This window comes from Macaca nemestrina, chromosome 3 (assembly GCF_043159975.1).
Source record: "Macaca nemestrina isolate mMacNem1 chromosome 3, mMacNem.hap1, whole genome shotgun sequence".
Classification (NCBI taxonomy): Eukaryota; Metazoa; Chordata; class Mammalia; order Primates; family Cercopithecidae; genus Macaca; species Macaca nemestrina.
The window spans coordinates 137,175,142-137,202,235 of record NC_092127.1 but is presented as its reverse complement, the minus strand read 5'-3'; the positions used below and the strand labels follow the sequence as shown (position 1 = coordinate 137,202,235).

General features: G+C 38.4%; 1 protein-coding gene across 3 annotated transcripts; it reads right to left on the bottom strand.

Moving 5' to 3' along the window:
* Window positions 1–7,960: 7,960 nt before the first annotated feature.
* LOC105477282 (amphiregulin) lies at window positions 7,961–26,822 on the bottom strand. 3 transcript variants are annotated; one of them, XM_011733736.3, is made up of 6 exons: window positions 26,734–26,822; window positions 16,144–16,392; window positions 13,665–13,866; window positions 12,369–12,521; window positions 10,232–10,343; window positions 7,961–8,126 (listed from the first exon to the last, which is right to left on the bottom strand). In XM_011733736.3, exons 2-5 carry the CDS (start codon window positions 16,373–16,375, stop codon window positions 10,250–10,252), a joined length of 681 nt encoding a protein of 226 aa, XP_011732038.1. In that variant the 5' UTR covers window positions 16,376–16,392; window positions 26,734–26,822; the 3' UTR covers window positions 7,961–8,126; window positions 10,232–10,249. The 3 variants fall into 3 exon arrangements, with proteins under 3 accessions (XP_011732038.1, XP_011732037.1, XP_011732036.1); XM_011733735.2 differs by lacking the exon at window positions 26,734–26,822 and adding an exon at window positions 20,430–20,581; XM_011733734.2 differs by lacking the exon at window positions 26,734–26,822 and adding an exon at window positions 17,465–17,736.
* Between the last annotated feature and the right edge of the window lie 272 nt (window positions 26,823–27,094).

The following is a 27,094-nucleotide window of genomic DNA, read 5'->3' as shown; positions in this document are numbered from 1 at the left end:
AATAGTATATGCATGCAATTTGAGAGATTGGAGGCTAATAGGAATATATTTGCATGAGGTGTTACTAAGTAATTTCATTAATTTCCAAGACACAGAAGAAAACCAGTATCATCAAGTTAGTTATATGTCATAAAAGGCAGATCCATCTAACCAAGTGCATTATTCACTATGTAAATGATGATTACCTGGTTTGACACTAAGTCTTTTATTCTGCTCTTTCCCTTCTGATATTAACTTTCTAGGCACTTTTCCTTTGGACTTATGAGATACTGCTGTTCAATAATCTGTGCTTCTGTGGTACATGGTTAGAGTTTAATAATACTTTACAATTATTTATTGAATGAATGACAAAGTAGCCAAAGCAGCCAAGAAGTAAGGGAAACATTGTTTAGCAATAAGCCAGTCACTATAGCAGATGCCTGTTGTGCCTGGTTGTATTCCCCAGGTTGTTACTATTTCTAAGCACACTGGCCCTACCTACTGCCCAGTGTCATTGCCTGAGGATTTTCTCCAGCCGCTGGAGTTCACTTTGGAGCAATCCAACAGTTCCAGGGAATTCATCTCCCCAACCCTAAGAGTAGCTCTTAACCAATGATTGGTGGAAATTTGGGGATGCTCTAGCTTCCTTACCCTGTGCGTGGACTAACTCTAAGGTATGTGTTCTGGACTGCTACCAAGAGTTCCCCCAGAAAGATTAAGCTCTACTTTTCTAAAATGATATTTGGCTGAATAATATATCCTTTATTGTTTCCTTTCACATTTCAGTTTAACTTCCCTAAATAAACTAAATGATCTTAAATCCTTGTCTCAAGTCTGCTTCTGAGGGGAAAAATCTTAGTGAATATGTTCTGGGTACCAGCTATGTGGAAGGCATCGTCTGTGTCATTGGGAATACAGGAAAGATTAAAAAAGAAAAATAGGGAGAAAATTGATAATTTTCCCAAAACTAAATATTAGTAGCTTTCTATTCATCACTGTTCACCTACTAATCATATTCCTACCAAGGCTGTCCTTCATTGAGATTGATTTATTTCCTTGTGAATCACTTTCATTATACCTCTTAGAAGGCAGACTATTATTTATCTTTACATTCCAACTCATCTGACACAATGTTCTTCATGCAGGTAACACAAAAATGATTCTGACTGATACAGAAATGCAAAGGATAGAGACAATTATGAACAATTATACACAAATACATTAAAAACTAGAGGAAATGAATACATTTCTGGACACATACAACCTACCAAGTTTTAACCAAGAATAAACAGAAAATCTGAACATACCACTAAAAAATGTCTCAACAAAGAATAGTCTAGGGCAAGATAGGTTCACTGGTGAATTCTGCCAAACTTTAAAAAAGAACTAATGCCAATTCTTCTCAAACAATTTCAAAAAAATTAAAGGGAAGGGAGTTCTTCCAAATTTAACCTATGAGGTCAGCATAACCTTCCTACCAAAACTAATTAAGGACACAACAACAGCAACAACTACAGACCAAAGTTCCTAATTAATGTTGATACAAAAATTCTTAACACAATACTAGTAAACAAAATCTAACAGCATATAAAAAAAGACCATACATCAAGATCAAGTGGGATTTATCCCAGGAGTGCAAGGATGGTTTAACATATGCAAATCTATAAATATGATACAACACACCAATAGAACGAAGGACAAAAATCATATGATCATTTCTATAGATGCAGAGGAAATATTTGATAACATTCAACATCACTTCAAGGTAAGAGGCTCTCAATAAATTAGGTATAAAAGGAAAGTGCCTCAATACAATAAAGACTATATATGACAAACCCACAGCTGACATAATACTAAATGGGGAAAAGCAGAAAGCTTTTCCTCTAAGATCACAAACGAGAAAAAGATGCCCAGTCTCATCACTCTTACTCAACATAGCACTGGAAGTCCTAGACAGAGCAAATAGGCAAGAGAAACAAATAAAGGACATGTAAATTGGAAAAGGGAAAGTCCAATTGTCCCTGTTAGCAGATGACATGTTCTTACATACAGACAAATCTAAAGACTCTGCCATAAAACTTAAACCTGATAACTGAATTCAGTAAATTTGCAGGATACAAAATCACCATACCGAAGTCAGCAGTGTTTCTATATACAAACAATGAACTAGCTGAAAAAGAAATCAAGAAATAAATTTCATGTACAATAACTATAACTATAAAATTATTTTAATATGTTACATTTATATATAATGTATACATTATATTTATTTATATATTTATATATTTATATTTTTACATTTAATATAAATATTAAATTTATAGGAATAAATTTAAACAAGAAGGTGAACAGTCTCTACAAGGAAAACTATAAAACACTGATAAATGAAATTGAAGAAGATACCCTAAAAATGGAATTTTTCACAAACTGAAAAAATTAATATTCTTGAAATGACAATATTACTCAAAACAATCTAAAGATTCAATGCAATTTCTATCAAAATGCCAGACACACAGACAAATGGAACAAACTAGATAGCCCAGAAATTAACCCAAGTATCTATAGTCAACTGTTTTTTGACAAAGATACCAAGAACATTCACTGGGACAAGGAAAGTTTCTTCAATAAATGGTACTGGGAATACTGGATATGCATATACAGAAAAATAAAACTTGACCCTTATCTCTCACTCTATTCAGAAATCAACTCAAAATGGATTACAGCCTAACTATAAGACCTGAAATTTTAAAACTACCAAGAGAAAATACAGGGAAAATGCTTCAGGACATTGGTCTGAGAAAAGATTTTATGAATAAGACCTCAGAAGCACAGGCAATAAAAGCAAAAATAAACAAATGGGATTATATTAAAGTTAAAAGCTTTTGCACAACAAGGGAAACAATCAACAGGATAAAGAGACAAGCTAGAGAATAAGAGAAAATATTCTCAAACTATTCATCCAACAGGTGATTAATATTCACAATATGAAAGAAACTCAAGCATCTCAACAGCAATCTGATTAAAAAACAGGCAAATGATCTGAACAGATATTTATCCAAAGAAGACATACAAATGGCTGACAAATATTTTTAAAAGTTTAATATTACTAATCATTAGGTAAATGCAAATAAAAACTATAATGAAATATCATCTCACTCCAGTTAGGATGACTATTATCAAAAAAGACAAAAAATAGCAAATGCTGGTAAGGATGTGGAAAAAAGAGAACTTATGCACTCTCGGTGGAAATGTAAACTACAACAGTCAACTACAACTACAGTGAACTAATAAACATACAGTAAACTATTATGGAGAACAGTATGGATGTCTCTCAGAAAACTACAAATAGAACTACCATGTGATCCAGCAATCCAACTACTGGGCATTTATACAAAGGAAAAGCAATCAGGATACCAAAGAGATATCTCCATCCCCATGTTCATTGCATATTTGTTGCAGTACTATTCACAGTAGCCAAGATATGGAATTAACCCAAGTGGCCAATAACATAGGAATAATTTAAAACTGTGGTGTATGTATACAATGGAATACTATTCAGCCATGAAAAAGAATGAAATCCTGCCATTCACAGCAACAAGAATGAAACTGGAGAATACTATGTTACATGAAATAAGGCAGGAACAGAAAATTAACTGTCACATGTTCTTACTCATATGTGGAAGCTTTAAAATAGTTGGTATCATAGAGGTAATAAGTAAAAATAGAAGATACCTGAGGCTAGGAAGGGTATAATGGGAAGAAAGAATAGGGAGTGATTTGGACACAGAGCACCGAAAATTATCACTAGATAAGAGAAATAAGTCCTACTGTTTCGAAGAAAAAAAATAAAGAAGGAAGGAGGATCTAACATCAGAAGCAATTTCAGATGAAAGAAACTTTCCCTGAAAGGAACAGCCAAGTAAGGGCCATGAAAACTGACTGAAAAATTTGAGTATAATTTTTACACACTCTTAAATAAAGTGGGAATTATATCCATTGAGAAGTTATTATTGTCACTTCATAACCTGTAAAAGGGTTTTTGCTAGTGAGTGAACACATTATGTAGGACTTCAAATGCATACAGCTCTCCCAGTTGCAAAACACTTTCTGTAATGACAATTATAAAACGAAATGATATTGAATGGCCTCTAATCATTCCTTCTTCAATCAACATATATTTATTGAGCAGTAAAAAAGACACAGTCCCTGACCTTGGGAGCTTATAGACAAGTGGGGGAATAAGGTATTAAATAAAGAATTATACAAATAAGCATTGAGTTGAAAGTTAGTGTTATGAGAGTATATAACAGGATAATTTTACCTAGGCTGGAGGCAAAAAGGAGAGTGGAGAAAGTTATCTGGGAGAAAGAATTAGTTCAGCTGAAATAGGCTTAGGCAGAATTTTATGATTCTTAAGCTACTAAGTAGATTCTTTCATGTACAGAATAAGCACCTATGCTTGGGCATAATACAGGCAAATAAGGAAAATATTTTGCTGTTTTCTGAGATAAATTGACAAAATGAGGATCTCTTGAGGACCTGGCTAAAATAATAGCATGCTCCTCTCCCAAAGTGCCACAGTGCTGGAGATACCCAGGGAAAAGGAAACAAATGTTGATACACACTCATTTAACCTGACTAGTCATCTAAAATTAACTTTGACTATAGACTTTTAGCTTCTGAGATCATGAACAGGGGAAAATGAAAAACTGAATGTTATTTATCACATCCTGGAATTAATTGAGTTTGCCTCCAAGAAGGAATGCTGTAGTCTAACCTAACCAGCATTTCATAAATTGTCTTTAGCTTAAGCAAAACACACATATGTAGATGATATCTAACCAATTAAAAAAACAGCCTTTTCGGAAAGTGGGGTGGTTAACGAGCAGCATCTAGCTTTAATCGTGTATTTCCAACATTTATTTGGTTGATATATCGTTGTCTCTGTTTTTCATTCTGTGTGTGCACATAAATAAGAGTTCAGTTGTATTTTAGGAGACGATGAGGAAATTTTGGGGCTACAGCACAGGTACATAAAAAACAATGCCACCATATTTGGATCTTAAAGAGATAAACCAGCTATTTAAATATTTTATAAGTGAATGGCAGTCAAAACCATGCTAAACTAACATACATATAGAATTCTCCAAACCTAAAACAAACACCTTGACTATAGGAGGAATAGAGAGAGGAGTCTAAGTGGACCAGCTCTGTAGCCAGAGATCCTGACCCTGTCATTTACTAGCTATGTGACCGTGGTCAAGTTTCTTAATCCCTCTGAGCCTCACTTTACTTATTTATAAAATGCATCTACCCTCTAAAAAAATAGATGAGTTACCACTTGTAAAGCACTTAGAAGAGTCTATGGGATATCAAACTACTCCATAAATTTGAGATTTATTATTATTTTTGAGGTAGTAGTGTTTTCCCTTCTACTCCACTGTAATGACTTCACAAACTTTTGTTTTAAGGGCTAGAAAAGCATATGGGATAGCAAGCCTAGAACCTTCACAGTGGTGACCACTGGCAAAAATTGTCAACATGCATATTTCTTCTGACTTATTATAGCCTCCTTTGGTAATCTTGAGAGCTTATGTGGCTTTTGTTACCAAATATATTTTGATAACTCTCAATCTACAAGTTTTTTTCTCCGTGAACTTCTTGCGTATCTAACTGCTTGCTGGATGTCTTCCAGCACCTCAAACTCCACCGATCCAAAGCAGAGTTCATTATCACACTTGTAGGCCTTCTCTTTTTCTTCCCCATGTTCAATCTCAAATGTGAGGTAAGGATCAGGGTTGATTTAATTGACTAACTGGCCAGGCTGATAGTTATTTCCTTGTAAATCTATCACGAATGTAAAAGGATAACTTTACAAAATAGAAAAGAGCCATTCTTCAGTCAAAAATACATGAAAAGCTGTTTCCCTTCTAAAATATAGAACAAGCCAGTTCAAGGATTCCTTACTTTAAATCATTTCACCAGCCACCTAGCCATTGAAGCCAGGAATCTGAGTGATCCCAGATTTCTTCTCTTCTTGCATTATCTCATTACTCTCAGCCTTCTTTTTATAATAAATAATCATTTTTGTCGTTTTTGTTTTGTTTTTTTCAGATACGAGGTCTTGCAACATTTCTGAGGTTGGAGTGCAGTAGCTATTCATACGTGTGATCATAACACAGTAGTCTCGAACTCCTGGGCTCAAGCTTTTGTCCCGCCTCAGCTTCGCAAGTAGCTGAGACTACAGGTGCACCTCATTGACCCCCGCTATGTGTTTATGTTTTTATAAAACTTCAAATCCATGTTGAGTTTCCCTTCTTAGCTTCAGATGTTCTTTACATCCCACCTGGAATAGCTCAATTGCTTCTAAGCCTATCTTCTGACCTTTGGCTTGGCTAAAATCCCTCCCCACCACTGTGGTCTGATGACCTACCTGGAATGAAAATTTGATCAAGTTTCTACCCTGATTTCCCATTGCTCCCCATGGTCTACAGGGTGACCCTGCCCTTACCACCCAGCTTCCTTAGATCCTCTTTTGACTTCACAGTTAGTCTCAATGATGCTGAATGATTTTCTGTATTTTTTTTCAGGTCATATTGTTTGGTGACTTTGTAATTTTGCTTATGCCTATAACAATCTTCTCTCCGTAACTCCTATACATCCTTCAAAACAGTTTCAGGTAGCATCTCTCCAGGAAGCCCTCCCTGACTCATTCAGGCTGAGCTAGGTGATAGCTTCCTGGGAGCTATCCTAGGGATTCCTGCTGCACACCTCAGCCAGTTATTTACTGCACTGCATTGAGAAAACATACCACCTCCTGCTAACTAGGTGGTAAATGTCTCGAAGGCAGAGCTTTTCTGTCTTTCACTATACTCGAATCATCAGCAATAAATATTTAGTGAACTAGGATGAGGCTCAACACTAGCTGCATATAGGAAATATCTAGGGATCTTTTTAAAATGTTAATACCAACAACTCACTCTAGTCCATTGAAATGGGAGCCTCTGGGAGGGGAATCTAGGAGCTTAGACATTTGAAACTCTTCAAGTGGTGATAAAGTATAGCTGAGGCTGGGAGCTCATTGGTTAGATGATCACTGGGCAAGGATGTGGTGGATAATATGCCAGAGACATATGAAGGTGTTGATGCTTAATGCACCTTTCATTCATGAATTTCTCTTCTATGTGATGATCTCTGGTAATAGTCCCCATGCCTCCATACACATATCATAAAGGTTGTTTTGTTTTGTAAGCAGGCAACTTAGTTCATCAGCCAGACATCAAACTGTGAGGCATCCCATAACCTTAGTGTTCTTGAAAGAGCATCTACCACCAATACACACACATTGGTTTAAAATACAATATTGTAAGAAAATAGTAACAAGGGGAGGGAAAGAAGAAGTGGGTTTTAGATACTTCATACATTCATGTCTTGATATTAGGGAAAGAAGTCTCAAATGTAAATACTTCCTGGTTCTCTTAATATGTCACTTTTGTAATATTCAAACCTATTTTTCTCTCTTTGTCTATGATGGCCATAGTGATGGGCAATGAGTTTGCTTTCTTTTATAATATCTAGATCCACTGTAACAGAGAGGTAGCACCTTATCTTGATTCTAGATGCTTTTATAATTAACAGCACTTGGTATAAGTTCTACATTGCATAAGTAAGACCAATTTGGGATTATTATTATAAACATTCATGTTTGTGGGAGAACTATGTGACTCTAGATTGTAATTTTCCCATGAAGAGTATCATATAATAAAAAAATAAGTTTTAAAAACCACCATAAAGACAGTAAAAAGAGGAAGAAAAGCCTTCTAAATGATCAACCAACTGTTAGGAGAAAAATACACTGGAGTCTTGCAATATCAAAACTAATATTCAAACTCTCAATTTGTTTGGTTAAAAAAGTTTAATGAGCTGTAAAATAAATACACTTCCATTAAATATTAAATAAATTATTTACAACTTGAAAAAATACTTTTTACCTTCGTGCACCTTTATATACAGAAATAGCATAAAAAGTGACAATTGAAAGTTTAAAACCATCATAACAAAAAGGGTCCATTGTCTTATGATCCACTGGAAAGAGGACCAACTCATCATTTATGGCTATGACTTGGCAGTGACTCCAATGTGATATCCTGTGAGAAAATAAAACAAAACAAAATGTTACAGATAAGCTCAATTCCAGCTGATCTTTAAGAAACTTTAAAGCATAATCAGGAATCAGAATTTCTATCAGTTGTTTTCTAGTACATCGTATGAGAAATGCTGATTTTTCAGAGACCAACTCTTACTTTGGCTTGAGTTCGTCTTTCACACCCGCTTTGATTATACACCTACTTCAGTAGAAGTCTGCATATGCTCAAACCTGTTGCATCAAATTCTGCTAATAAAAATGCAACAGCAGTCATGAGAAATAGTTTTCATAACCAAATCTATGCAGTGGACATAATTAAAATCAAAGATTAAGTGTCTCAGTGTATTTATGATATACTTCTAATTTAGGAAAATTAGTACCAAGGGCATAATAATAGTAACTACCAGTTAGTAGGCAGCCACTATGTGCTAGCACAGCATATTCTCTTTCCTAAAATAATTCTGGGATCTATGCTGAAAAATCTCAGTGGCACTAAAATAAGCAAAAATTCGTCTTTATTCACATTGGTGGTCTTAGCTTTACCACATTAAGCCAATACATTAAAAACTTTGATGCAATAAATACTGAGCATAGCATTGGTATGAATAATTATCCATTTTATGAATTATTGAGCTAATTCTGCAATAGGCTAATAACAAAATATCTGTACTTAACCAATGCTAAATATAGTGTTGTTCAAGCATCAGAACCATCTGGAGTGTACATTAAAAATAGAAATTCTGATTCAGTGGATTTAGGGTTGGGCTTAGGAATATGCATTTTCAACAAGCACCTCAAGTAACTCTCTCTCTTTTTTTTTTTTTTTTTTTTTTTTTTTAAGATGGAGTTTCACTCTTGTTGCCCAGGTTGGAGTGCAATGGCACGATCTCAGATTATTGCAACCTCCACCTCCCGATTCAAGCAATTCACCTGCCTCAGCCTCCCAAGTAGCTGGAATTACAGGCACTCACCACCACACCCAGCTATTTTTTTGTATTTTTAGTATAGAAAAGGTTTCACCATCTTGGCTAGACTGGTCTTGCACTCCTGACCTCAGGTGATCCGCCCACCTCAGCCTCCCAAAGTGCTGGGATTATAGGCCTCAGCCACAGTGCCCAGCCCTCAAGTAACCTTAAACCTACAGAAGTTAGACAATCAATAACTGAAATGACATCATCTCTCTTGAATGTCTAAGGAAATAAAGTTCCTTCTTCAGGCAGACTTCTGACAGACTGACAGAAATCAAGTGTGTTCTTGATTTCCTTGCCTCCCACTTCCTCTGGGAGTTTTCTTCCTTAGCTTCTCACTTTCATTGTCAATGAAATATTCCTCTTCACACTTTCTTACCTTATACCCACAACATGCTCAGCTCTTTACAATAAAATAAAATATATGTTCTTACCAACCTATTTATCAAATTTACATCCCCCTCCCTTTCTATTTCCTTTTGTAAAAAAGAGTATTCAACCTATTGTCTGTCTCCATGCCCTCACATTTTCAGTGCAAGCACCTCCAACTGTGGCTCTCCACCATGTGAGCTCAACCTATCATCACAACTGTATCTCCCCTAACACTCATTTAGACTAAGGCATTTTTCACAAGTTTCTAAAATGATCTATTCCATTTCTCAGTATAACCCTTCCTTTCCATTCACAGTTTCTTGAACCAATCTTACTAGTCCTTCAAGGTTCACTTCCAAGGCCATCCTGAACACATATTTTCCTCCTCCCTAAATAAATTCCACTGGATTCTTTCTGATTTTCATTGGAAACTTCTTATACTCCATTGGTTCCTTTCCCATGACATTTATTTTACATCTCTAGTATTCTGGTTTCTTACATTTTTTTTTTCCCTATCTACTAAACAATAAATTCTTTGAGAATAGGATCAGTCTCTCATATTATATCCCTAATAATACTGATTAAACACATAGTCTATTCTCAATACTGAATTCCATCTCATACTCAAAGAATAATACTTTAATATACCCATTGTTCATAATGTATACATAATTAAGAACACATTCCATATTTTTCTTGAGATTATATAGTGTTAAATTTTTTAAATTATAGGATATGATCTAAAGATATATTTTAAAACTCAAACCTGTAATTTTATCTTCAGTTATGCTATAGCATGTACATTTCCATTCTCTTGTCGAAGTTTCTTTCGTTCCTCAGCTTCTCCTTCATATTTCCTGACGTATCGTTTTCTAAGACTTCAGAGAACAAGGCATTTTAATGTTATCAAAGCTCTATTCATCTATATGTTTGACTGAGGTTTTTATGAGCACAGGGGTTCTGTTCTACTTCATGAGTAGTGATAAACCAGTAATCACTACACTTGACACTAAACCTAAATCTGGCTATAAAATATTACCAATTTCTAAGGGGGTATTTATGTTGACTTTATATAAACCTATTTCCATATAAACCTATTTCCAGAGGACTTATATTTAAATAAATGTGTCTTGATATGACAGTTCTGAGAAGGTACGAAACATATCCGGACGTCTTGTTTTTGCAGAACTTAGCACAGCTGCCATGCACAATTGGAGAAGATGATAGTATAGTTTTGCCACAGGAAGACTCTATGCTCGCACAAAGTAAATGATTAAATATTTTTAAAACAGGCTTACAAAACAAGTTGAGCTTTATTTATTTCTAGGTATAATATATATCCTTCTAGTTTAATTTACTGCTACTTTCCACTTTAAAAACTCAATTATTTAAAAACTTCTAGTTGTTGTATAAACAACCCCTGTTGTTAGGAGGTCTTTAACCTACCACAAAACATTATCATTAAAATCCTAAAAAGTTTTCTTTTATTGTAATAGTAGAGGGAAAAACTCACCTCAATTAAGAAAACAAACCCAGCAACTTTTGCTTAGGTTTAGTGTTTGTTTTATGTTTCAAACACAAGGAGAACATGGGAGACAACGGGAAAAAAGCCACTGTTTAATTTTAAGAGTGCTAACATAACAAAATCTATCCATTCTTCCCGCAAAAATTAGGAAATATTTCAAGCCGAATAATTACAAGTTTAATTACTACAAAACATCTTCCTTAACTAGCGATTGTTTTGTTCTATCATTAAAAATAATAATGATTTGTCTCAGAGTCCCTCTCCTAAACCCCTTTGCATATCTGGCTTGCGGTACTAAAAAACCAGGACAAATTCTAGGGTGTACAAAACAAATTTAAGCTACATATCAAACTTTATATGCATGATGAAATAATTTGTGTCATTTTATCATGATATGATCTAAATTTAAAATAATTGTAAACAATGGCAGAAGATAAACCCTTGTTTCCTGAATGGTAGTCTTGGTAGATCATGTACACACTGGATAGCTGTTAAGGTTATTTACCAAGACCTAAAATTAGAAGAATGAGTCCCTTGCTTTTCCCAAGCTCTAGTAGGACATGAGTCATCACAGAGCCATTCATGTCCTCCCCCAACTTCCCTCATTCAGTGACTTCTGTTTGACAGACAATGCCATTTTGATGCACCCATCAGTGCCTACTACCTGGGACAGTCTAGTCCTAACATTCACTGGTGATGAAGTGAAGTGTGTGATCTGTTATTATGAGCAGAGGGAAGATATGCTGTAATGAAACAATAATAGAATTGTCCTTGCTTGCTATCCCATGTCATATGATGGAAATTTATTTTTTAACAATTTAGTCCTCATATTTGATAGTAACAACATAAGCATAGTCTGTAAGTAAATTAGTACCATGTTATATTCCTAACTCAGAATTTTGCATTCTAACATGAGGAGAAAACATATCTCTTCTTGGCTGCTGATGATTTGTAGTTCTTTGTCGTTTTTGGTATCAAAGCAGTATGTCTGATACTATGAACCTCCTACAAACCAGGTCTTAATTAGCTTCTGAGACTTGATGAAGCATAGGATTTCACAGAAGATATAAATATTTTCTGAGATTCTAAAGTAACCATGAGCAGAAAAATGACATGAAATAAAACCCTCAATTATTTAAGTTCAAAAATTTTCTAGATCTTCTATAAAAGGGCTTTACATATTAAATTTCAATGGTGGCCACGGTCATAAATATTGACCACTTTCTGTGATATTTGTCAATAAAATACAAAAATATAAACCAAAGATCATGTGACAACAATAGAATAATTCATCTAAAATACCAGAGTATGAGAGAAATACTGAAAAAATTAACCTCCCATTATTGTGTTAAGAATTTGTAAGTTATGTCATACTTACTGGACTGTAATAACAGCAATAGCTGTGAGGATCACAGCAGACATAAAGGCAGCTATGGCTGCTAATGCAATTTTTGATAAACTACTGTCAATCATGCTGTGAGTTTTCATGGACTTTTCCCCACACCGTTCACCGAAATATTCTTGCTGACATCTACAAACAATTCACATTTAAAAATTATAATCACAAAAACATTCTGTGTATCTTAAGCTTACTTTCCAGATCATAAAGAACCATTTAATTCCAACACTAAAAAAGTTATGCCATGTACTCATATTTTAAATAATGAGACACAGAATGCATTCTAACTAAGCATCTATTAGTATAAGAACAAGTTGAGATTAGTTTGGGTGTGATATTCCAAGAAGACACACCTTGTCATTCTTTGTGTTTCTTTTATGACCAACTGATGAGTTCAGTGATTTGTTATGCAGTTGATACATTCCACTATTATTTAATGTGCTAGCAGCTTGTGGGAGGTAAGCGGGGAGGAGGTTAAAACAACGTGAAAGATTATGTAAAAATTACCTTTAGGTCCTTTTTTAAAGGAGTTTTTTAAAAATACACGCACATATATGTGTGTGTGTGTATATATATATATACACACACATACATATATATATATAGAAAGAAAGAGAGAGAGAGAGCAAGCACGAGCATGCACAAAAAATAATGGCTTATACCAGGGGTCAGCAAACTACAGCACATGGGTCAAATCTGGCCATTTGCTGCTTTTTTGTTTTGATAAACAACCTGCATGCAAAGAATAGTTTTTACATTTCTGTTTTGTTTTGAGACAGGGCCTCGCTCTGTTACCCAGGCTGGAGTGTAGTGGTGCGATCACAGCTCACTGCAGTCTCAACCTCTCGAGCTCAAGCAATTCTCCCACCTCAGCCTCCCAGGTTGCTGGGACTACAGGCTGTCACCATTGTACTCAGCTAAATTCTTCTGTATTTTTTGCAGAGATGGGGTTTCACCCCATGTTGCCCAGGCTGGTCTCGAACTCTTGGGCTCAAGGGATCTGCCCACCTCGACCCCCAAAGTGCTAGGAATACAGGTGTGAACCACTGCACCCACCAATTTTTACATTATTAAATGGTTACACTTTAATTGGTTGTTTAAGTACATATAACAATCTTGGCCCATTAAGCCTATAATACTTACTATCTGGTGCTTTAACAAAAAGTTTACTGACCCTTGGTTTATACATTGGAAAAATAAATGGTTTCCTGCAGTTAGCGGTTTCAGACATGGTGCTAGAAATACAGAATTGTATATACTTTGGGGAAAACTTACTTGCATGTCACTGCTTCCAGGTGCTCTATATATTTGCATTCTCCGTGAATGCAGAAATTCTGAAATTCTGCATTACATGGATTTTTCTTCTTTCTGTTTCTTCTATTTTTTCCATTTTTGCCTCCCTTTTTCTTTCTTTTGGGTTTATCTGAAGTATTTTCACTTTCAGTCTTGTTTTTGGGGGGCTTAACTACCTGTTCAACTAAAACAGAAAAGATTTACTGACAAGAGTCTCTCAAACTTGAATATCATTTTAGAGACACGAGAGAAAGATGTCATAGCAGTGAGAGCTCACAGGGGTAACAGCCATGCACACCTCGTTACCTAACACAATATAAAAGTTAGAAAGGATTGAATAACTATAATGTATAATTTTCAGGTTTTTTCTACCAAAAAGTAGTGTCCACTCATTATTATAGTTGGGAATTAGTGAGTACTACGTGCAGGTGGAAAAAAATGAGAATTATAAATTAGAGTTACTCTACGTTATAATGCTCCAACTCCCAGATTACAACAGACTATAATCAAATTGATACTTTCCATGGAGCTCATTTCTGTGGTCAATCTATTTGAAAACAGGAGCCCAGGAACATTTGTATTCAATGCTTCAGAGATTTATCTTATCAGATCCACAGAAACTTTTGTTCAGTCTTGCAGTTATGCAAGGTGTAGTTTACCCACATACCAAAGATAGGAAAGGGCTTTCCATGTTAGTGCTGTGCATTTTGTTACACTAATGTCTGAAGAGGTTTATCCAAGTGAATATTTAGCAAACAGATTTCAGTAAAGAGAAAATACTATTAGTCATAATGGTCATGCAGCACCCATTAAATACAAAACATTAGAAACATAGTGAAGGTCAACTAGGGTATCAAAGACAGAATATCTGTGATTAAGGAAATGCAAAATAAATACTGAATATTTTAGCAGATTATTATAACATTTAACAAAAGTAAAATTAGTAGCAAATGTTTAAGAGGTAGTTATGCAATTTTTATGCTGAAACTTTTCTCTGAGGATAAAAAAGCACAAGATAGAAAAGTCCTTTAAGAGAAATATTTTGAATGAACATAACTCATTTTATCAGATAGATGACAAACTATATAGACGGAGGCAAATAATAAATAGACACTATGCTGAAGTGTCGCAATAAGCACTAACATCATGGACATTTAACTTAGCCTTGTGAAGGTATTCAGCCAACATTTTCACTCTATTTCACAATGCATTGCAATTTTAAGCACTAGTCATCATTTGTACTACTAATCATTTACTTGGCCTTCTGAAGTGTTAACAACTTGAAACATGTTTAAGAGAACAGTTTCTAGACACCTTGATGGTCTAATCTCATGCCTTCAAAAATAAGCACACATAAACCCCTTCCCCACCTCACAGAAAAGTACAGTTACAGAATGAGGGGAATTAAGTGGAGTGTGTGCTAAAGGTTTTCTCACCTCCCACTCACTCCAGTCACTGTCCCTGTGGTACCACTTGATGTCCCTTCACCAGTTCTCAGAACCAGACAGTTTCCCTGGGAGAAGCCAGGGAAACTCAAGCCAGGACAGAAAAGGCCTTCAAGAGCTCTGAAACCATCTTGCCCTGCCTCTGTAGTGGATGCTCTTAGGATATTTAGATCTTGTTTATTGTTAACCTCTTCTTCCTTCAAACTCCAAAGTACGCAATATTTATCTCTCACTTTGGTACTTTCACTCCAAAGAAAGGGCCTTTTTAAAATATGAGATAACAGGAAAGTGAAAGAAACCATGGGTCACTATTATATAACTAACAAATGCGATTTGGGGTTAAAGAGTGATTTTAGCAATACAAAATCTATGTATATTCAGCCTTCTTTAATATTTCCAGATGGCATTATTATTATTATTATTCCATCAGTTTCTCACCACCTAGTACTTAAATGCTAAAGTCTAATGCCTCCTGTCCCATTACTTCCTCTGCTCCCTTATTTGTGTTAAAATGCAGTTATCTGTGGTGGTGTGGGGGAAGGGGATACAAAAGCTAAGATAGATACAAAGTAGATAGGAATGGTTAATGTCTAAATTTGTCTCTCAGAATGGGGGTCATGTAGCATAGTGGGAAAGAGCTTAGCTTCTCTTCTGCATAGAATCAAACAAACTGGAGCTCTAATTTTAACTCATCTGCTTGTTACCTGTGGAACCTAGAGCAAAACTTGTTTGGGCTTCAGTCATCACATCTGTAAAATGAGGATGACAATTCCTACTTAAAGTCACTGCGAAGATTAGGTTTAAAAATGAGACATACATCATTTATGATCACTCCAGCCAGATAGGATGTGTCCACATTATGGTTCTTTTTGTCTCAGTTTATCTAGGGGATATCCAACAGATGTACATACAATAAAGCCACTAAAAAATCTGGGGAGCAGCTCCACTTCTGAAGCAGCTTTGCTCATATAAACCCACATCTCATAGGCCATATTTTTGCTTTATCCTCTACTCACCTCTGACTGAATCATCTACAATATAGCCAGGTATTTGCGGTTCGTTATCATACTCTTCTGAATAGTCATAGTCGACTCCCGAGGACAGTTCACTACTAGAAGGCATTTCACTCACAGGGGAAATTTCACTTCCTGAAGACATCTCACTTCTTGAGGTAACCTCAAATCCATCAGCACTGTGGTCCCCAGAAAATGGTTCACGCTTCCCAGAATAGGTGTCATTGCGGTCCATTCCAGCAGCATAATGGCCTGCAGGGGACAGAATAAGGGAAAAAAAGAAAAGGTAAAGTAGGGTGCCTTTCTCTCCAGTCAGCTGTGTTAGGAAGAAATGTTTATCTTTTGACATCAAAGCAGTTATTGCACATGTGCTATTGTTTGTGATTGAGTCATTTCTATGAAAGAAACTTTACATTTTTGCCAGCAAGCAAATTCAGCTGTCCCAATTACAGAGCTGCTTTTATGAAGTTTTTCTTTTCCACAGATAATCCACATTAATTTCCACATGAAAAAAATCCCGCCAAATTGGCAAATTAATCTAATACAATTACTTGATGGGTAATGTCTAAAAATTCCCATCACTTCACATTCCAAATGCATTTCTTTTTTGGCTAGAATGCCATCCTGGACGATTTCAATAGGTTCTAGATATAGCTATCAGATTTTCTTAATATGTGTTCATATTTTTAAAAGATTATGTACATAAAATGTAAAACATAATATAAAGAGTGGTTAATTATATCGATTATTGTCATTTTTCATTATTATTGTTATTATTACTACTACATAGACAATAAACTCAGTACTAAGATTTGGGGCCCAGAGTTAAGGCACTGCTTTATCTTGCTTTTTCTTAGGTCTCAATAAAACAGCATCAGAGTGGTGCTATTAACTCCTCGCCGGGACACTCTGAGTCCCTCTAGGAAGGTAAAGAAGAAATCACTAGACAGAGAAGATGGAGAATTAGGCAGGAGGCAGCAAACACTGCTGGGTCCAAGATCTGCGGAAATCACTTCACCTCTCTAGACCTTGGTCTTTTTAATCTGTGAAACGAAGGGTTAGGTTCAAATGGTCTCTCCCGTCTCCTCAGGTGAACGAAAGAAAAAGTACAGGGATTCTCTGGGACACCTTGTCCTGGACGTCTGAGACATCTGCCCTTCTCTCTTCCTCCTAGGGAGGGAGCTACAAGTGATCACCTCCTGCGGCACAGTGTCCGGGGAGCTAAAGGGCGATTTTTGGAGAAGCAAGAGCCAAACTCAAGAGGCAACAGCTTTTGCCTGCCATGGGAGGACAGTCCAGCAGTTCAGCGCCGGTGAATCCTCACCTGAGCCGAGTATCAAGAGCGACAGCACCACCGGCGCCGGCGGCAGCAGCGGGGCTCTCATTGGTCCTTCGGAGCGGCGGCGTCTCGGTCTCTGGGGCAACTCGGTCTCTGGGACGCGAGTTGCGGCCAAAAGGAGCGGGTGTTGGAAGAGCGAGTGGAGACCGGGAGTGTGCGCCGCTCTCCAAGGCTTGGGGAGCTCGGGGCGGCGGGCGCGGCGCCTCGGGCTGTCCCGGGACCTCTGGGGCGCTGGCACCCAGGTGTGCGAACGTCTGTAGGGCGGCGCGCACCTGCTACTTTATAGGCTCAGCCGGGAGGGGGCCGCAGCTCATGACGTCAAGGCCGGGCCGTGGGTGGAGGCAGGCGGCGCCCCAGAAGGTGCTACCCGAAAACCACGCGCGGAGGACACACGCCCCGCCTCCCTCGTGCGTAAGGATTCGCGGAGAGGAAGTGGAACTTAAACCTCTAGCTGCAAGCCGTTTTTGAGGGCGAGCAGGACTGGAGTTCGGGAACTAGTATCAGACAGTTAAAAGTCCCGACGTTTCAAATTCTGACAAGCTCTTTGTATACTTAACATCTACAACAGACGGGGATTAAATAGAAGAGTTCCGTATTTAGATGTAAAAGTACTTTAAGACCAAGAATGACTTTGCCTGATGTTTCCAACAAGGATAAAGGATGAGAGAGAGCTCTTAATGAGGAATTGTTTCATGTAGGATGGGCTTCTATCTCAATCAAGAACCCCTTCCCACCCATTTCTGTGAAAGTGGCCAGAATTTCAAATCCCCTCACTCCCTATTTCTTTACGTGGCCCAGGGCCCTCATCAGCATTAATATTTATTATTGCCAAATTATACACTTAAAATTTTACCTACACCATCCCACAGTCGATAATGTTCAAAGCCAGGTGGATTTGAATTCCTCATCTGACTCTGAAATCTGCTGTTTTCCACTCTGATAAAGGAATTTAGGATTAAACTGATCCTTGAGAACAGGGTTTCTGGGAAGAACAATATTTAGCCTAAAGGATAATTTCTACTGGTAGCATATTGGCATTTAGGTGAAGGATAGTGTTCTAGACTGTGCCTCTCAAATCCCAACATAAAAAGGTCAGCATTGAGGGCCCACTTACAACCTAGTAGGATATTTAATCATGACAAGTAGATAAAATGAAGAGGAGGCAGGAAGCTGCTTAATTTGACTAACTTGGATGTACTGTCAACTAAAGAACTGGATTTTTCTTGACTTAAAGAAGAGAAAAACCATTGTTCATTTTCCTTCACCTGGAGATATGTATCTCTTTCCTGATGGTTTCAGTAACACAGCCCTTTTAAGAATGTGGGTCAGGCCAGGGGCAGTGGCTCATGCCTGTAATCCCAGTACTTTGGGAGGCCGAGGTGGGTGGATCACCTGAGGGTCAGGAGTTCGAGAGTAGCCTGACCAAGATGGCGAAACCCCATCTCTACTAAAAACGCCAAGAAAATTAGCCGGGCGTGATGGCGCGTGCCTGTAATTCTAGCTACTCGGGAGGGCTGAGACAGGTGACTTCCCTGAACCCGGGAGGCAGAGGTTGCAGTGAGCCAAGGTCATGCCACTGCACTCCAGCCTGGGTGACAGAGCGAGACTCCGACTCAAATAAGAACAATAATAATAATAATGTGAGTCACAGTGCATCTGTCCTAATTCTGGGAAATATTTTAAAAGATCACTTATTTTTAATGGTATATCACAGTGTATAGTCCAAATAATATCATGCATTTAGTAGAATGAAATAATCATGAATCATGCCTTCTATTCCACATTTCTTGAGAGCGTATTTTGTGTGAGCCACCTGCTTTATTTTTTTATGAAGAGGAGCAGTATAGGTTCACCAGGAGCTCAGTGGTGTGGGCCAGATACAAAGTAATTCTAATACATTAAATGATAAGAAGGTTCAGAGTGCCATGGAAAACTAGGACATGATTTAATTTTGCCTCTGTTTAATGGAAAGCTCTGTGGAAAGATGAGGAGGCCCCTCAAAGGCCTTCCCAGCCACTCTTTTACATGGAATAAAGACCTGATGTCAGGGTATGACCAAGTATGGGAAATAAGGCTAGAAAAGTGTCATGCCCATTCCAAAGTGAAGTAGGGGCCTGCGCTGTCATCTGTTCTGGTGGATGAGGCAATTGTGATTCAGAGAGATTGAGAGACTTGCCCAAAGATTTCAAAAGATTCTTTTGGAGACTTTGTTTGGAGCTCACAGTTGGTCTACACTGTTGCACCTTTATGCTCTCATAGGCTTCCTTTCTGTTCTAGCCCTATTTTTCTCATTTTCTTCTTCTTTTTGATTGACAAGTAACTTCATATTTGTAGTATATGACATGATGTTTTGATATATGTATACATTGAGGTTAAATCAAGCTATTTAACATATGCAATACTTTCCATTTTCTTACTCTTGTTATTGAGGTGAAAACACATTGTGCAGATCAGTCATCAGAAATGTTTCACTTTCTATTTGAAGAGAAAGTGGACTATTTATATTGGAAATTGCTTAGTCTTTTTCCAGTTGGAAATTTAGAGGGTGATCATTTACAATGATGTGGTACATAACCTAGATCATGGGGGCAGCATAGCTTAGTGTTTTGGATGAGCTTAAGAGTCAAACCAATGTGGATTTTCATATACAAATTCCACCACATACTAAGTTACTTAATATTTGAAAGATTCAGATTCCTCATCTGAAAATAAAAAATAAAGATAGTTACATGCTCTTATGCAGATCAAATGGATAAGATACATGAACAAGTAATACCAGATCCTAGCATATAGTGAGTGCTCAATAAATGACAATTATCATGAATACCCTTGATATTATGATAGTTACACTATGTAAACCATATTTAAGAACTAAAGGACTCTTACAAATGGAGCTACAGAGCAAGTGAAGTAATCTTCAATATTTTCAAGCCATGAACTTAGTACTTACTTCACATTAAGACTGATCATTTTGGGTATTTCATGGTGCATCATTGGGTAGCATGGAGCGTCATCACAACCACATCACATTGCTGCACTCACTGATGTGTCATGGCATTCTGGAATATATGCATGAGTTGGAAACCAACCCTATGTAAAAATGTAGGATTCTTTACATTCAACATTCTGCATGCTAGGCTGAGACAAAGAGGAACAATTTCAAAAAGTTTGAGTAGCAGCCCTTTTTTATCATGATAAATCGATGGTCCCTTAATCTGAGTATAGGTTAAGGGCAGCCCTAAGAGGAAATGCTCCTAACCACTCAATTTAATGCCTACTCCATGAGTCCTGATATTTCATATGAATAGTGAAATGATTTCACTTTGGCTCTGCTGAAAGATGTGCTATGAAACCAAAAGTATAATCATGTTCATATAATTGATATTGCATTTTTATAGATGGTCCTAGAGTGAGTAAGTATTGCATCACAGTTACTTTTGTGAGTCAGCACGCAAACCTCCAAACCAGAATTAAGAAATCCTCCAATGTATAAGCAACATTCCCTATATTATTAATAAATGCACTAGATCCATTTAGATATATATAACGTTCTTTTTATTTTATAATTTATCCGTACTGAAGAATACATCCATCAGGCTGGGCACGGTGACTCACGCCTGTAATCCCAGCACTTTGGGAGGCCAAGGAAGGCGGATTATCTCAGGTCATGAGTGTGAGATCAGCCTGGCCAACATGATGAAACCCTGTCTCTACTAAAATGACAAAACTTAGCCGGGTGCAGTGGCAGGCACCTGTAGTCCCAGCTCTACTCGGGAGGGAGACTGAGGCAGAAGAATCACTTGACTGCAGGAGGCAGAGGTTGCAGTGAGCCAAGATCATGCCACTGCACTCCAGACTGGGTGACAGAGAGTGAGACTCTGTATCAAAATATATATATAATTTTTAGTTCCTTCAAAAATAAGCCTTAACTGAGCATTTTGAGTACCTTGATATACCAATAAAGTCAAATTACCGTTAACTTTTTAACACTGTGGTTTGAAAGGGTGCCTACCTGACATGAGAAAAATTCATGTATAACTTTTGAGTCCCCCAAAACTTAACTACTAATTCCCTACTGGTGCCTAGAACACTTACTGATAATATAAAGTTGATTAACATTATTTTTTGTTATATGTATTGTATACTCTATTCTTACAATAGGCTAGAGATAAAAATTCTTAAGAAACTCATAAGAGAAATATGTTTACTATTTATTAAGCAAAAGTGGTCATTATAAAGCTCTTTATCCTCATTATCTTCATGTTGAATAGACTGAAGAGTTAAGGGCTAGTCTTGCTGTCTCAGGAGTGGCAGAAGCAGAAGAGGTGGAAGGGGAGGCAGGAAATATTTTTAGGCCATACAGTTCATCTGCAGATTTTTTCAAATTGTTGCAAATCTCAGAAAACTTTTCCAATATATGTACTGAAAAAAGTCTGTGTATAAGTGGACCTTCGTATTTCAAACCCATAGTGTTCAAGGCTCAGCTATACTTTCACAGCCTCAACAGTGTGGCTTTTGCCGAGCAAGGACTGGGAGATGGGGCTGAGGGCAGTGGATGATTATATACAATAGAAACTAAGTAAATGTAATATGCTATTGAGGCAGGAGAATAGGTTCTGGGGGCAGGGTACCTAAGGCTGACTCATGCTGACTGGATATCAGAGGCTACTCCCTTTGAAACCCTCCTTTTGCTGTGCAGCAGTTGCTACCTGGCAGCTGGAAAATGAAAGTACCTCTGATTGGTCCCCTCTCACAACCAATCAGACTGGTCACAGGCTTACTCTTCAGTTGATCAGACTGGTCACAGGGCACTACTGTAAACCAATGGGAAACCTCTAGAGGGTATATAAACTCCGGAAAATTCTATAACCAGCGCTCCTGAGCTTCTTGCTTGAGCCCGCTTCCTCTCTGTGAAGTGTACTTTCATTTGAAATAAATATCTGCTTTGGCTTGTCTAGCTTGTGTGCTTTGTCCAATTCTTTGTTCGAAATACCGAGAACCTGGACATCTACCCTCAACCAGGAACATGTTTTGGTAAGCCAGCCAGTATGTAAACCCAAAGATTAAGTTTTATATTTCTTTCTCTCTCTCTCTCTTTTCCTTTCCAACTCAGGACTTTTGGTGGAAAGCATCTAAGCACGGAGGCAACTGCAGGTTTCTGGCCAGGGCCACTCTCTGGTGAAACTGAAAGGTTCCACCTGGGCCACTGCCTGGTTTGGGTGAGGGACCTGAGTCCTTTTCTTTCTCAGTCTTTCAGTGACTATTTCCTAGTAGCTCCTGGGTAATTGAGGGTAACTGGCTGGGACCACTTTCCAGTGTTAGCTGAAAGCCAAGGAGTGAATGGGGATGGCTGGCCTTACTCAGAAGGGGAAAGAACTATTTTCTATCTTATAGTCCCTGATCCCTATGTGTGACAGAATTGGCAGCAGCGGCTTGTCCAGGGCAAACTCACACATATTTCAGGTGAATTAAACCTTCTTTCTTTATACTAAATTCTCCCCTTCCCTTACTTGACTGGTTAAGGACAAGTTGGGGGTTTGGGCATGTTGTAGATGGTCTGTGTAAGTCATGGGACAGGGGTGTGATTCGTGGAAGGTAATCTATTATAATTTAATCTTGCCTAAATTTAGAGAGTTAAATAGTTGTTCTAAGTGGGATAGGAAAACCCAAAGGTAATTGTAGAAGTCGAAGCCTTCTAGAAGCTGAAGCCTTCATCGGGGGACAAGAAGGGAAGTTCATAGTGGGTCATCAGTGGTGAAAGTGGTGCCAGCACTCATCTAAGGTCAGAGAAGTCTGACAGACTAAGTCAGGAGCCCTAAAGTGAGGAGATTCCCAGGGACCCCGGTCAGGACCCAGAGTTCTTCCAGGAGGACACCCTGGGTAAAATTTGGGTCTTCTAATACTTCTATAAGTCCAGACCACTATGGGCAACTCTACATCTATCACACCTGATTCTTCTAAGGGAAACTCTCCATCTATTCCACTTGCTTCCCCGCTTGGCTGCATCCTCCACCATTGGACACTATCCTGCAATTAGGCCTATTTTGTACGAGGCAGGGCAAATGGTCAGAAATCCCACATGTACAGGTCTTCATGGCCCTATACCAAAATCTAATAGATATTATAGATGACCCCCTTTTACAAGAGCCACCTGTCTCAGGGTGAACAGCAACCACCCCCATATGGCCCTTTGCCAAGTGCTCCTGAGACTAAAACCCAAACACTGGGGATCTTACCAAGTCCTCCTCACACTCAGAGGTGAACACCATATTTGACTCTCCCTCTATCCCTTCTACCCCTTAAGGAACTAGCAAGAGCTGAAGGGCAATTCCTAGTTCAGGCTCCTTCTCTATAACTAATATACAACAATGTAAGGAAAAGCCAGGAAACTACCCTGAGAATCCTAGGAAATTTACAGATGATTTCATTGTAGCAAACTGTTGCACCCCCTTTGAAAAGGAATGAATCTTTGAGGTCACCCATTGGGAAGTGGACAATTTATTCACCCGAAACTCTCAGAGAAATCACCTGAGCCCAGACACAGTCCCCACTACTGATCTTAATTGGAACTATAACACATTCATGGGAATGAACAACTAAGCTAAATTGCTTGAGGCCCTCCTTGAAGGAATGAGAAAGGGAATAACTAAGGAAGTAAATTATAATAAAGTAAGGGAGATTACAAAGGGCAAGGAGGAAAATCCAGGCATATTTTATGGCAACCTGGAATAAAATAAAAGCCTTTTAGAAATATACTAATCTGGACCCTTCCTTTCCCAAAGGCAAAATATTAACGGCACAACATTTTATAAGCCAATCCATACCAGATATTAGAGGTAAGCTCCAAAAGCTACAGATGGAGCCATAAACTATAATCAAAATCAACTTCATGATACCACCAATATGGTGTATAACTACTGTGATCTGGAGGAAGGAAAAAGGGAACAGAGTAAAGAAAAACAGCAAGTCAAAATTACGGCAGCCATCATTGGTGATTCCCTGAATGCCCAAAAAGCATCCAAGGGAAACCCAAAGAGTCATAAGGATAATGCCAACAGGGGCTCTTGCTTCAAGTGCAAGGAACCTGGGCATTGGACAAAGGACTGTACCAAGCCTCTGCCAAAACCAGGCCAAAAATGTGAAGGTGCCATTTATGATCCTTGTCACTGGAGGATTGACTGCCTCCACTCCCACCCAGAGGCTCAGTCAGGCAAAACTCCAGCAGTGCTAAAAGAGGAATCAGATGAAGACTGAAGAGGCCTGGGGTCTTTCTTATCAACCCTGTCCAAGAACACCATAGTTACTACCGAGGAACCCGGAGTAACTCGGGACATCCTGAGCAACCAAATTCAGTTTCTTTTCGATACAGGGCCAAATTACACTGTCCTTACTGCTCGTGCAGGAAAGCTTTCCCCCCAGTCCACGAGTGTTAGGGAAATAGAAGGAAAGTCACAAACAAGATTCTTTACTCCTTTGTCAATTAGAGAAATTTTCCGACAGGAATTTCTAGAAGTACCAAGCTACCCAGTCCCCCTGTTGGGAAGAGATATTATAGTTCAAATAAGGGTACTATTACAATCGAAGTGTCACCCAGTGAAATTACTAAAAGTCAAACATATAGACAATGCCCCAGACCACACTAATAAACAGGTTAACCCACTGGTATGGCAAACTGGGAAACCAGGGAAGGCTGAAACAGCAGTGCCAGTCAAAATACAGCTTAAAGACCCCCACTATTTTTCCAATAAAGAACAATACCCAATTAAGTTGGAAGCAAGAAAAGGCCAACACCCATAGTTGAGGTATTATTTACCACTGGGCTCTTAAAACCCTGCAGTTCTTCCTGTAACACCACCATCTTACCCATTCTAAAGTCAGGGCAATGCCAGTTAGTACAGGACCTCAGAATAATTAATGAGGTTATTATCCCTGTCCACCTATTGGTGGCAGATCCATATACCCTCCTGGCTCAAGTGCCATGGGATGCAAAATGGCTCTCAGTCCTAGACTTACAAGATACTTTATTCTCTATTCCTCTGGCCCCAGGGTCCCAATACCTTTTTTCCCTTTGAATGGGAAAATCCTAATACCAGAGAAAAACAATACGCTTGGATAGTGCTCCCTCAGGGACTTTGGGATAGCCTCCATTTCTTTGCCCAAGCCTTAGAGAGGGATCTGAGGGATCTGCAACTGGAGAACAGGAGCGTACTCCAGTATGTGGATGACCTCCTTATGTGTAGCCCAATTTAGGAGGCTTCTACCAAAGTACTATAAAAACCTTGAATTTCCTGGCTGACAGGGGATACAAAATGTCCAAAAAGAAGGCTCAGATTACCCTCCAATGGGTCCAATATTTACAATATGTCTTAAAACCCAGAACCAGCAAATATCCATGAAACAAGTGTAAGCCATATGTGACTTGACTTCCCTACCCACCTCCCACCCTCCCCACCCTACCCCGTGCCACCAAGCAGCAACTTTGTTGCTTTTTGGGAATGGCCAGATTTTGCAGGATATGGGTGCCAAACTTTGGGCTCATGGCAAAGCCCCTGTATGAAGCAACAAGGTGGACCTGAAAACGAGCTAATGGAATGGATCCCCAACATGAGAGAAGCCTTCACCAAGCCAAAACAGGCCCTTACCCAGGCTCCTGCTCTTGGCATCCCAGGCCTAACTTAAGCAGAGAAGAAGGGCATAGCTGTGGGAATGCTAGCCCGGAAATTAGGATCACAACCCAGACCAACCACCTACTTTCCAAAAAGGTTTGATGGAGTGGTCTTGGGATGGCCAAGTTGCCTGCTGGCAATACCAGCCCCTGCTATGTTAGTGGAGGAAGCCACGAAAGTTGCTCTCTGCCAACCATTGGAAATTAGGTAAAATCAGTCTTAGAGATAAAGGGACACATCTGGACGATGGGGGAAAGGTTAACCAACTACCAGGACATGCTCCCAGAAAATCCAGGTGTAACCCTTAAAACCTGTAACACTTCAAATCCAGCTTCATTGCTACTCATAGGCCCAATAACCAATCATTCCTGTGAGCAGGTCATTGTAAATACATATGTTAGCCCGCCTGATTGAAAAACATCAGCCTCTCCCACATTCGGAGGATGATTGGTTCACAGCCAGCAGTAGTTTTGTGTCAAATTGGGAGCACTGATCTGGATATGCAATAGTAAATCACAACACTATTACTGAAACCCAGCCACTGCACCCTGGCACATCAGCAAAAAAGGCTAAAATCATTGCTCTCACCTGAGCATTAATGTTGGGACAAAAGCTTGACATCTACACAGATTCTACATATGTATTCCTTGTGGTTCATGCTCATGCTACAGTCTGGAAAGAAAGGGGACTACCAACTAGCAAACACTCCCCTATAAAACATAGGCCTGAAATTTTCAGCTATTGGAAGCAATACACCTGCCAAAGGTCATAGCTATAATCCATTGTAGAGAGTATCAAAGGGGCTTAACCCCTATAGCACAAGGGAACAGAAAGGCTGATAGAGAAGCCAAAGCTGCAGCCCTCAGGGTGCAATCCCAACAGACCCTAGTACTGATTCCTTTCTATGACTGATTCCCCAGTGGAACCTAAATATACACTACAGGAAGAA

Bases quoted from the DNA above. Each gene is read 5' to 3' on its own strand.
- LOC105477282 (XM_011733734.2), bottom strand. From the start codon at position 17,525: ATGAGAGCCCCGCTGCTGCCGCCGGCGCCGGTGGTGCTGTCGCTCTTG. The intron at 16,393-17,464 runs GTGAGGATTCAC...TGTCCCCTGCAG, and splicing joins GCTCTTGATACTCGGCTCAG to GCCATTATGCTGCTGGAATG. The intron at 12,522-13,664 runs GTAAGTTTTCCC...AATTGTTTGTAG, and splicing joins CTGGAAGCAGTGACATGCAA to ATGTCAGCAAGAATATTTCG.